Source organism: Perissodus microlepis, chromosome 13 (assembly GCF_051167445.1).
Source record: "Perissodus microlepis isolate ML-2025 ecotype Zambia chromosome 13, ASM5116744v1, whole genome shotgun sequence".
Lineage (NCBI taxonomy): Eukaryota > Metazoa > Chordata > Actinopteri > Cichliformes > Cichlidae > Perissodus > Perissodus microlepis.
In genome coordinates, this window is record NC_140473.1 from 16,187,192 (window position 1) to 16,200,222 (window position 13,031).

The 13,031-nt window shown below is 39.7% G+C and overlaps 1 protein-coding gene across 2 annotated transcripts; it reads right to left on the reverse strand.

The window, feature by feature from the left end:
• Positions 1-5: 5 nt before the first annotated feature.
• sfxn3 (sideroflexin 3) lies at positions 6-10,295 on the reverse strand. Of its 2 annotated transcripts, XM_084947734.1 has the most exons (12): positions 10,186-10,290; positions 9,703-9,857; positions 8,416-8,633; positions 6,485-6,655; positions 4,988-5,086; positions 4,347-4,422; positions 4,147-4,232; positions 3,921-4,048; positions 3,474-3,523; positions 3,219-3,268; positions 3,050-3,097; positions 6-2,960 (listed from the first exon to the last, which is right to left on the reverse strand). In XM_084947734.1, exons 3-12 carry the CDS (start codon positions 8,577-8,579, stop codon positions 2,864-2,866), a joined length of 969 nt encoding a protein of 322 aa, XP_084803860.1. In that variant the 5' UTR covers positions 8,580-8,633; positions 9,703-9,857; positions 10,186-10,290; the 3' UTR covers positions 6-2,863. The 2 variants fall into 2 exon arrangements, with proteins under 2 accessions (XP_084803860.1, XP_084803859.1); XM_084947733.1 differs by lacking the exon at positions 9,703-9,857 and having other exon boundaries at positions 10,186-10,295.
• Positions 10,296-13,031: the final 2,736 nt, after the last annotated feature.

Below are 13,031 nucleotides of genomic sequence, written 5' to 3' on the forward strand. Positions count from 1 at the left end.
GGGCATTGATGTTACACATTTTATTCTATTGCTCAGATTAAAATACATCTCACGTCAAGGAAATATACATTTCAAAACAATACAAACAGAGGGAGAAAACACAAATACTTATAAGTCTACATGTATGTGAGTTGTATGTATATAAAATAACCAAAACATTCATGGAGTGTAGCATGACATGACTTTTCCATGCATGCCTTCAGTATGCAAAGTTGTAAAACACTGAAAGAACTCTGATCTAAAATGTTACTGTCAATAAAATCAATGGCAAAAAAATGAATTCCAAAAATAAAGTGTGTGTTGGACTTTCTTTACATTTTCAAACTTGTAGCTTTGTATTCAAGACAATGGATTTGGTGGAGAGGACCACTTGTGTTAAAATACACAAAAAACAAACTGTTTTTGCACAAGTATGGCAAAAGGTCCATTTGCTAAAGCTGAAACAAAAACTTTTAAAAAGCTACACACTTCCTCAGTTCTTTACCCGTTTCATCTTTGGCTGGCTCTACAGGTGTGACATGATATGGTGGTAAAACACAGTCACAAGCTGGGACGATGAAAGTTTCCAAACGTGTCTGAATGCCGACTCAAACCCCTCAGTTTTGTTCTTAAACGTTTGTGCACCAAAACGCGAGTAGAAAAGGAGAAAGATGGGAACAAAGAAACTTGGTTACGAGCAACGAAAGCTAGCAGACCACAAATGATTAAAAATTAGCAGACGCGAAGCCACGATTCAATCAGCATTATCCAGCATGATGAAGACTCACAATCATCAATGCACACTTGTAAAAGCTCCTTTAAAACAGCAACACAAATCCAGTTAACTCCTACAGCAGCACAGCAAACACATCACACAGTAGCTGCAGTCAGCATCGTAGCAAAAAGGTCTTCAGTGGGCACTGCAAACACTTCTACATATAGACTATAGTAGTGATGCCAAGTGTGAAACACTGTCCTGCAGTGCATGTGATCCCATGTCGGTGTCTAATTCAAGCAGGGGACTCAAACAGAAGCCTTCTGTTCACATGGATGAGATGAAAGGGAGTGAAGTGTTCATATGAAAACCCAATTTCTCTCCAAAACAAGAGAGCCAATAGTTAAAAAAAACCCCACTACGTACACTTACATTTAAGTTTCAAGTAGCAACACTCTCCTAATGTTTGGTGAATAAAGCTACTGAATGTTGGAATCGCACATTAACACTGTGCATTGGTATCTGTACAAAAAGTCCATTCACAAAAATGCAAATGCTGTGCGGTTACTACAGTCCCTTAACGCCCAACATCTGTCCACAACTACATCTAAGTGTCTTAATGGAGATGAATTTTGGTGATCGATACAATCTTACTGTGGTCACATTTTTAACCAACATACACAAAACATCACTTTATACTAACACTGAATCCGAGCTGGTAATTTGCAACAGTGATAAATCAAACTATAGGAACACTCCTCTAATCTATACCAAGAGGAGAGGACATTGTTTCCAAGTGCATATGTGGGGCCATCTGATGCATTCACTAACAGAGGCATACATTTTAATTAAAATCTCTAAAATCCCTCAAAAATGTGCTTCGTAGCTTCTACATTATATGTGCTTTGTACATAAATATATCCAAGAAAAATATAATTATTTTTACACCACTAAAACACCATCATCACTATCTAACCACACTGGACACTGCGTTTGGAGAGCTTGGTCAACAATGTGAATGACTGTTGATCAAAGATGCTCAAACTCGGCCGAGCTGTCCACATTAACAAAGAGCTACAAACACTGTGCACACACAGCTACCATGACCTATAACCAGGAGTTTACTATTTTGACCTATTACACAACATTTATTACTGTCCTTTGGTTCAACAGGACATCAGTGGCTCTCGCGCTTTTGACAATCTGGCTGTTTTGATGTCTCCCAGCCCACTTCAGGTCAGGTGCAAACACTAAAAAAAACCCTCCTCCAAACTGTGAGTTAGTATTCACATAACAGCAGCAATACATTTAAGATAATTTAAGATCCTTATCAACGATATCAACAGCATTTCTACTTCCTCATGGACACACAACACAGTATCCTCTTTCCACTGGATGCCACTACTTAAAAGCGCCATCACCTTTAAGAAGAAAAAAAAAAACCCAGGCTGCCACAGTACATATTTATGCTGATGAGAACCACAGTTTGTAGTGTTGACTGATATAGGATGTGCGATTTGCTATATAAAGATCTTTGCCACAGGTACTGAGCACCTCATTACTTTGACTAAGAATATGAAGGGCATAAGTACACTTAGAGGAGAGTAGACAAGGGTAAGAAGCTGCACTGGGTAACAACAGGCATGGTACAACAAAACAGGAACTTCAACAGGAGTCGGGCTATTTAGAGCGACTTAATATACAGTTTTCTTGGGGCAACTAAGTTGGTGGCCTCAAGCTTTAACAAAACTGTCAGTGCGAAATATATGACACTGGAATATACACTGGAAAAAGTGGGAGCACAAGGCAGAAAAGACTGTTACATTCAGAAGAAGTTACACACATGAGTCTTCATTTTAACTGAATCAGAAATGAACCTGAATGCAACGCAAGATATTGGCGGGTTGAGGACAAATCAGTAACTTCATGAATAGCCATCCAAAAGTTCAGCTGTGACCAGCGGAAGACAAAAAACACACCACAAAACAATAAACTGTAAATAGATGGTGCTCTTCTCTCAAGAGAAAAGAAAAAGAGCCTTAACAAAAAAAAAAAAAACAACCCCTGCAAATATATTTTATTTCACCCTTCCCCCTGAATCCAGAGCACTATGTGTGTGTGTGTGTGTGTGTGTGTCTCAACATATGCATGGAAATGTGCTTGCTGCTCCTACAGGCCTTTGTTGAAGTAGACAGTGGTGATGTGAGGACTGGTCTTTCGTATCCTTTCTTGCAGATCTTCTTCCAGCCCGCTAACACTCATAGAGCTACAAAGAGATGGTCCAGCATCATTAAAAGGCAGCTAAGTTAAACAACTCTAGATATAGACTGAATGAGTGAAAGTGGCTACTGGTACCTTTTCTGAGGGAACAGGGCGCAGCACAGAGGAGTTGCAAACACCAGGCTGAAATCAAGAGATGAAAACAGGAATGTTTTAGATGTTGTTGCAGGTACTTTCTAGGTGAAGTTAAAAATATCATTTGATAAAAGGATACTCTCACTGATAACAAGTCTACTTTACTCACCACAAACCGACTAGTCCCACCTGGACTGGAGCGTTAAGAATTGGGAACCGCTGCAGAGAAAACAGATAAAAATCAGGGACACATACATATCAGATGAGTTTGTCTTTACAGAGCGTCTACAGACACAAGCATTCAATGTATGTGCAACATGTGGAATGCGGTGCGACTCTTTAACCTCATAAAATACCAGCATGTCTGGTAAATCCACTCAGTAGAAACAAAACAGTACAGCAAACACGGATGCAATTCGCTTACCTTCATGAAAGCTCTCTTCTCCAGAGCATTCATTATGACAGGAGGAATGGCTGTGAACAGAACAACAAGTCAGGTGGGGGTTTCTGCCTCAATAGCAAAACAGGAAACTGTTAGTAAGGCTCAGAATGTGTGAGGTGAAGATACATTTTCTAATATATTTTTGGTGAGTGACGATCATAATGTTTTCTTGAATATTTCAGGGGAAACAAAGTCAACATATATTCTCTTAACTTTGTGTTTGCTGTCTAGCGGCTCTTGAGATAAATATCTGGGTCATAGGCTGTTAAACGATGAACACTATACAGAACAGGCAGAAAAACGGGGAACCTAACCAGCCAGAAAACTCCATAAAGCAGAGAGGAGCTGCAGTTTCAGCTGATACTTCTTTGCAGGTTTGTCACTAATGCATGCAAGGTAATGACCAAGCAGAGAAAAGGTCGACGTTACCCATTGCAGGCATCGCCATCCCAATCCTCGACACCACCACCTGCACGATGGCTTGTCTGGCAGCATTTGGAGACTCTCCTAACCGGTTTCCATTCTCATCAGTTACAGGGATACCGTACTTTAACTCCCTGATAGTGGGGAAAAACAAACATCATGTAAAGCTGTCATACCAGCTGTTAAAATATTAATCAGTGGCCTATTATAATTAATACTTTAGTGACCTCACCTCTGCCTCATGAAGGGAATGTTGATACAGTTAGCAGCAGCAACAGCAGCAAAAGGGACAAACCGGCTGATGATTGGAGGGAGACGCTGCAAAGACACAACAAAATCAAGCAATCAGGATCACATCTCAGAGCAGGTCATGTGTGTTTGTTTTATCTTTGGTTTACTTCATGATTGTTGCACTTGAAACAAACGTAGTACCGTAGCTAGAGACTTGAGTCCCAGTGCAGTGACTACGGCTCCAGTTGTTGCACTGACGTAGGCTGCACCGAGCTGGCTGCGAGAACAAAATTATCACAGGTCACACACTGAGAACCCACATCCCTTTTCAGCATTTTCATAAGTGAAATAGAGCCAATTATGCATCACCACATGAAGACAGCAGCTCAGAGTCTACAATTTAAGCTAAGGTGAATCAATGCAAAGTTTATGTGGACCAAGAAATGTGTGAAGTCATGTATGAATATTTAAGAATGAACGAGAACATCCTCGCAAATAATTGCAAAACAGAACATTACAATATGTGTTTCACTGACTGCATGCTTGATCCATAAATATGCATTCGCATGTTGCTGTTCTTCATAAATGCATGCATTCAATGCATTTTTGCAGCGTCTGGAAGGGGCAATTTATTGCAAATATGCTGACCTGTTGTCAACAAGGAGCACGCAATCTAAGTCAGCATGAGATCACCGTGACACGAGGCCGAACATGCTTAACAGTGGAACGTAATACCGCTGTGAGGGAGAGGACAGCCGCTCCCACAGCCTCCTCACAGAGACTAGTTTAGACGTGGGACAGGAATGATCAAGAGAGGAAGGGAAATGAGAAGTCCTCCATACTTCACGGTGATGGGTGCGTCTCCACTGCGGTTGGTGTAGTTGACGACGGCGTTAAAGGACTGGTTAACCCACTGCCAAAACACCACTGCTGGAGTAGTCCTGCAAAAAACATGAAGGAACAGCGACAGTGTGTTTGAGGAAGTGAGATTTCACGCTGCGTGTTCGGTGCCGTTTGCGCTGTGGCTGCTAGCGACAAACACTTAAAAAAAATAATAAAAAAAAAGAGGATGCAAGCAAAACTACTAAGTAACCTACAGATGCATTTAGTCATAACTGCATACAGATAAGTTTGTGTGGACCCTCATTTCACACTAGTGTTCCCAGCAGATAACATCTTCATATAAAATCAATCAGCCCATAGTCAAGTTTGAATAAAATTCACATGCAAAAGATACAGATCATCTTGATAGGGTATGTGTCACAATTTTATTCATGTGACCTAAAAACCAAATGGTCCTTTAGCACAGTTTACAGGCCTCCAGAAATATATGCTGAATTTCAACTTTAACTTAAATCACCTAAAATATTCATATTGGTATTAAGAAACCCCCCAAAGCACTTGCTCTCTTCTTTATTATACCAATTTTACTATATAAAGCTATAATATATAGACTTTAAAATGTCACCATATGGTGCCCTCAAGTGGTAGGATGCAAAAACAACATTGTAGTTGATGGTAGTGCACGATACATCCAACCTGAACCTGAGTAATAAACATAAACATAATATGACAAAAATGATAGACTTAATTGTTAAATATTAAATTAACAAAAACGTGAAAAAATACTTAAAATAAAATGTGAACTATTAACATAAAATTTTAAAATAAATCAGTTTTTAAAACTATAGCCAATAATCTATTATTTAGTTTCACCATCTATTTCTGTAATTACAAAGAGTATTAAAAGTCATTTCAGCTTTACCTTTTATCATATTGTGTATACTTTTATTGCAGATCAAACTGTTTCTCCCACACCCATAAACATAAACTACACTCTTCTTACACTACTGACACTTTATTCACTTTTAGTCACTTGCAGTTATTTATTCACCTTCAGTCACTTTAATTTTAAAACTGTGTAATTTTAAAACTGTCTATACTGTGTATTTATTATTTCACTCCTATTGCCTGTTCCTATTGTCCTTATCTTCAATGTATGCTGCTCAGTTGTTTGTTAATTGCCCCTTGGGGATAAATAAAGTCTTCTGATTCTGAACATGAATTGATCACATAGCTTATTAAATGGTCGCAGCATAGCGAGTTATCAGTAGAATTAAGAGCAACATTTTTTATTCTTTAAGAGGATTTTCCCTCTGCACAGGGATTAACATTTCTATTTTTGCTGCTGTATTAAGGCTGACTTTTGGTCACACAGAAACTGTATCAAATTCAGTCTTTCATTTATTAGATACTTATTTTTCCATTTCTAGATTCTCTTTAGGGAATCATTTTAGAAGCAGATTATAGTGAATCGTGTGTTTAAACCTGAGCTGTACCTGTAGAAGGTGAGCATGCAGCCTGTGATGGACATGTTCATTGGCACCTGAGCAGACATCCGGCCAATCACAAACATCTTCTCCCCTGTGTCGGGGTGGAAGGCAGAGTCATAGATGTATTTGGCTCTCCAGAGCTCATCTTCCGTCAGACCAGGCTTCACGATCCCAGCTCTGAAAAAGTCATAACAGTACAGCGCTACAGTACAGTTTTTGTTATATGTAAAAAAAAAAAACTCCGGAGAAAACAAGTCAGCATATAATCTCGTTCAAAGCTCATTCCTATCCATGCCTTACTCAGATCAGACATACTACCCCGCTTCCCAAAAGGTTGGGACATTGTTGTAATATGCAAATAAAAACAGAATGCAATGATTAGCAAATCTCATAAATCGATATTCTATTTACAAAAAACAACATCAACAAAAAACATGTCAAATATTTAAACTGAGAAAATGTACAACTATAAGAAAACTATTAGCTCATTTTGAATTTGATGGAAGTAATGGGTCTCGTAAAAGTTGGAGTAGGGGCAACAAAAACACTGGAGGAGTTCTCCAGCTGTTTGGTGTTGCTATTTTTAACAAATTAGGTTAATTGGTAGCATTTTAGCAACATGATTGGGTATAAAAAGAGCACCTTAAAGCGATGGGGTTTCTCAGTATCTTTGCCTCACACAGTGCAATATATCTCCATCGCATAGAGTTGATCATGTTGGTCCAAGAACTGGGATGTTTTTATCTTCCAGGAGTTGTGTACAGATCCTTGCAATATGGGGGCGTGCATCATCATGCTGCAACATGAGGGGATGGTTTTGGATGAATGGCACAACAATGGGCCTTAGGATCTCCTCGTAATCGTCGTCTGATGAGGACGACGAGCATTTAGATGAACTTCCCTGAGACAGTTTCTGACAATTTGTGCAGAAATTCTTTGGTTATGCAAACCGATTGTTGTTGCAGCTGTCCGGGTGGCTGGTCTCACACGATCATGGAGGATAACATGCTGGATGTGAAGGTCCTGGGCTGGTGTGGTTACACATGGTCTGCGGTTGTGAGGCGGGTTGGATGTACTGCCAAACTCTTTAGCGACAGCTTATGGCAGAGAAATGAACATTAATTTCACAAACAGCTTTGGTAGACATTCTTGCAGTCAGCATGCCAATTGCACACTCCCTCAATATTTATGCTGTCTAATCAGCACCTTGATATGCCACACCTGTTAGGTGGGATGGATTATCTCGGCAAAGGAAGAAGTGCTCATGAACACAGATTTATGAACAACATTTGAGGAATGGGTCTTTTGTGTATGTAGAAAATGTTTCAGATCTTTGAGTTCAGCTCATGGAAAATGGGAGCAAAAACAAAAGTGTTGCATTTATATTTTTGTCCAATGTATGAAATTGCCAGGTAGCACACCTGGAAAGGTATCACCATAAAGATACATACGGGTTTAAGAGCAACGCATGCTCCCATCCACATGACTTCTTTTAACCCTAACCCTTGCATATTTCAGCAAGACAATGCAAAACCACACGCCGCGTCCACATACTTAACCTTTCACCAACTGAAAACAGCACGAGGTGAAAAATATGACAAATATGACCCCAAAATGTAGAGCAGTTCAAATCCTACGTGAGCCAAGAACAGGACAGCATTCCGCCCCCAAAATCCATAACTGGTCTCCTCATTTCCCAGAAGAGAGGACTCAACACAATGGTAAACATGGCCCTTGTACAACGTTTTTGAGACATTTTGCTGCCAGTAAATTCAAAATGAGCTAATAATTTTCTTAAAATTGTACACTTTCTCAGTTTAAATATTTGATATGTTTTCTATATCCTATTGTAATTAAAATATGGGTTTTCACACAGTGTCTTTTGGAATAAGGGTTATACATTCCTACTCCCTTCTTTATATCTTGACCTTCTCTACCTGTAGTTCTCCACAGTCACTCTGGCCTCCTCCAGAGTCTCAGAGGACAGCAGGACGTTCCTGGGGTCCGTGACCATGAAGAAGTGCTTGGCGCGGCCCGTGAACGTGCCTTGGTCCCATCTTGGCTCCTTGATGTTTATGTTGCGGGACACCTCTTCTGACATCCTAGCTTCTTCACTCAGAAATTTTGATTAGTGCTCAGGCACAAACGTACAACACTGCAGAAAACATCAAGTCAGAAGAAAAAAAGAACCGTATGAGTTGGATTAACTAATGCATTTCTCACAGAAAAGACTTGCCAAAACATTTTATAGGCAAGAAAAAAAACCCCAAAAAACAACAAACATACCCTGAATGTTATTTTAAAATTTTATGCATGTTCAAATATCACAAACAGAGATCAAAGTCTGAAACAACATAAGTATGGCGACCTGATTCCTAGCCCTACAAGTGTAATTATTGTAATGAAAAACGCTGGCGGCAGAGATAAGCGCTCATCCGCGTTTCACTAAAAGCTGTGCTGCATTCCAGAGATACATTGTGCTAACGAAACCCTCCACCTTTACTGTACGGGACACCACCCTGTACAATCTTTGTGGAAACAACCCTTCGAGGCATTCAAGTTTTACTGCATTCTTCATCACTCAGTGCTTTCTGAAGCCTAAATAACACTTTCTGTTTGCTGTATAAAATTAAAACCACAATAAATGTTTTGTCCATTTGTGGGTTCCTTATAAGCAGCTCTTCGCTTTCAGTGCAGTCCAAATTAAAATGTGAGCTGTGTCTGTGAGTATAGGATAAAGTAAAATTAAGATGATGTTTTTATCCATTAAATGCCCACACCACACCAAAAAGCCCACAGTCACTTAAAAATCCAAGTTGGACTGTACAATTTCAAATAAAACAATACCTCACTTGTAATATAACTATTGACCTCTTTCAGATCCAACTCTTTATCTCTGTGCTGTTCACATTATGGCTTTTCACCACAGCGTTACCTGGATAACTTCATCCAGCACTTGGGCCATAATTGAGTAAGAAACTGAGGGGCACAGCAGTGTGGAGACCTTGGTTTGTTCTTTCTGGCATGAAGGTCACAACTACCAAATTGATTTAAAGAACAAAAAAAAACAAAACACCTTAAAGAACTACAGAACACCTGATAGCGTGGATAAATAGATAACAGAGGAGTTGGCTATTGGTTTGCGCCTTCAAACTATGTGTAAAGTACATGAGCCTCCAATCGCCTCACTAGCGAGACAACCACATGAATGATGTTTGTCATACCGAAATAGCTGATTAAAGAAAACCGCGACAGACACAGTGGCAGATGGGTTTGGGGTTGTCACGACAGGTGCCCCAGTTCCTGTCACCAAGCTGGCTGCTAAGCGGCTAGCGAACACGCTAGCAAGGTAGCCGACAGCAGCACTGCAAATCACGAACTGGAGAACAGAAATACCCACTGTTGTTAATAAAACGGAGTTAAATGTAAAAAATAAAAAAACAAAACAAAACAAACAACCCCCCCCCCCCCCAAAAAAAAAACAAAACATTAAATGTTCGGACAGATGGGAGAACAAACAGATTTCTAATGTCATCAAAATACCTGCTAACTAACGTCCCCTAACCAGCTAGTTTACAAGCTAGCAAGCACATTAGCACCTCAGTTAGCGTTGTAAGGACAAATATGGAAATAGAGCGAGCGCTAATTTAATCAGGATCTGATCATTATTAATCAGTGATGTGAATTCAGCAATCATGGAAACATACCTGCTCTTAACTCCCTGGTTTTTGAAAATGTATGACCTCTCAATATCACAGCACCACCGGGAAGACATATGCTGCCTTCGCGTACTTATTGAAATATAGTAACATAGCATTTTGAAAAAAAAGGATGGGTCGGTAAATAATATGTGGAGAAAGTAACTATCAATAATGTTCTGTCTATATTCTGTGTTACTCATATGAGGTTTCATTACAGATGTAATGCCTACAGTGATAAAATAATGGGAATTAAAATGCGTGCCAGACGGTATGTGGACGGTCAAAGACTTCTTCGATTTGTTTGCTCAGTTGCAGTATGATGAATGTCTATTCTATTGTTTTTTATTAAATACAACAGTAGAAAATGTAAACGTGTGAGGTTTAACTTGATCAAAAATATAGAATAAATCATTTAAATGTAGTCAAACTGTTCGCATGAAGCTGAGGGTAAAAACAAAAACGAGCTTCTAAGCTGCCCGTTAAGGCAGCGCCGTGCGACGAAACAGGAGGGGCGGTGTTTGTGGTGAAAAACTCCTGGGCGTGGGAGGAAGATCACGCAGGATTGGCTAAAAGCTTACGGGACAGGGGAGGAGTCCACTTCCCAGAAGTCCTTAGTTTATTAAGTGTGCCTATTAGTGATGGGATTTCCGGCTCTTTTTAGAGAACCGGCTCTTTCAGCTCGACTCACTAAAAAGAGCCGGCTCTTTCGGCTCTAAACCGGCTCTTCAGGTTGTTGGTTGCTTTAATTTATTTATTATTAACAATAATATAAAATTATGCACAAAAGGAATTACTAATGTAAAAAAAAAGTGGTTTTATTTATATATGTTTATATATAAATATATGCGGTGGCACCTAAAGACGAAACACGTACAAATTCCAAAAAGCACGTACAAATTCCAAAACACATTTCTAGCGTTAACTGAACTTCCAAAACAGAGCTACCTAGATCACTTAAATTACACAATTGAAAGCATATGTGTATTGTTTGTGTATTTATACACAAGCACGCATATATATTCAAATAATGTGTGTTACTACCACACACCAAATCCGGTCGTTGGTACTTGCTGGCTTGTGTAGCCACTGGGTAACAAAAGCTCAACACTGCGCCTAGCATTCTAGAGCACGTCTGTTGTGTTTTGTACGTGTTTTGGGGTTTTTACGTTCTTCAGAGTTTTTACGTGCTTCTGAGTTTTTACGTGCTTTGGACTTTTTACGTGTTTTGGACTTTTTACGTGTTTTGGAGTTTGTACGTGTTTTGAAGTTTGTACGTGCTTTGTCTCTAGGGGCCACCGTAAATATACTTTTATTTATTCACTCCACATAAAATCTAATAAATAAATCATATAATACAAAAACCAACTATTCACATTTCAACTTTTAACTATTTAAAATTTCAGCTTTTTCCTTTTAAACAAATTTAAAGTGAAACAACACAAAACACTGCAAACCACAACACAATTTAATATAAATTAAAATATGAAAACAAAAAGAAGATGCATATTCTCTGTCAGGCCTGTCTGGCCTGCATGAATAAACTTTCTGAATCCTTTATTATCTGCAACTGAAAATAGTTGTGGATGATTACTATACCTTTCTAATGTGATGTTGTTGTCCCTGGCTCTCTTTCTCGGTCTCTCCCTCCAGCTCTGTTCCTGTGCTACTGCGAGTGTAACTACCGCCCCTCTCCCCTCTTCCCAGCCCAAAGCACAAGGCTTGCATGCGGAGTGAAGCGGAAAAAAGTGTGAGAGAGAGGGTGAGAGAAAGAAAAAACAACAACCCACGGCTCACGATAAGGAGCCGGCTTGCGTCGTTCACGTCAAAGATCCGGCTCTAAGAGCCGTTTCGTTCGTGACTGACACATCACTAGTGCCTATGCCAAGAGGCACACTTATTACTATTTGTCAGATTTATTCTTCTTCTTATTATTATTATTCTCAATCTTCCGCCTGAAATTTCGGCACGTAACTTGCCCCACAGTTTTGAGACAACTTCACATATGTTATATCATTTTGTGCGGCTGGATCGGGAATGGTGTGCTATGACTTTTGGTGTTGTGACTTTTATAGTTTTTTAAATATTAATATTTTAGTGCAACTTTTGGCCCATTTTTTGGCCCATTGAAATGAATGGGAAAGATTCATTTGTGGCGTGTTGGCTCCATCTTTTGGTCCCATTGAAACGAAAGTCAAACTTAATTTGTGGTGTGTTGGCTCTCTCTAGTGGTATGCCGGGAGTGGTACGGCCTGTCTACCCTTATTTGGATTACCGTATTGATGGTAATATCAACAGTGCACACAGCGTCGCTGCTTTCAGGAACCATTGGAATTTTTAAGGTTGCGCGAACCATTCATTAATTTACGGTAATCAAAAGGGCGTATGCTTGGTGGAAAACGCCATATCCCACAATTCATAGCACGTCTCTGCTGTGTCAAACAATGGCGGCTACCACTTAGTTTTTATATTGCTCTTATTACTGTTTCTAGGTCACAAATTAAACTTTTAAGATATTTTCAGGTAAGAATGTAGGTGTGTAAACTTCAAATATCTGCTCGTTTTATCAAGACATCCCATATTAGCAACAGTGCTCTGACAACGTAGGTGCCGCCTGACTAGCTAGCCAGCGCGGCTTGGCTGACAAGCAACCCGGGCTGGATGACAGTGAGGGCGGCTCACTCTGGTTTCACCCCCCGGTCTTTCGCAAAGACTTGGGGTCACAGCTGGACTTGTTTTTCGTTTATATGGGCCGATGATTTATGTATTCATTTTAGTAACGGTATAAAGAGTGGAAGGTGGTGGATTGTCCAGATGCTGGTCGATGTGAAAAAAATAACTCAGTTGTTTGGTGG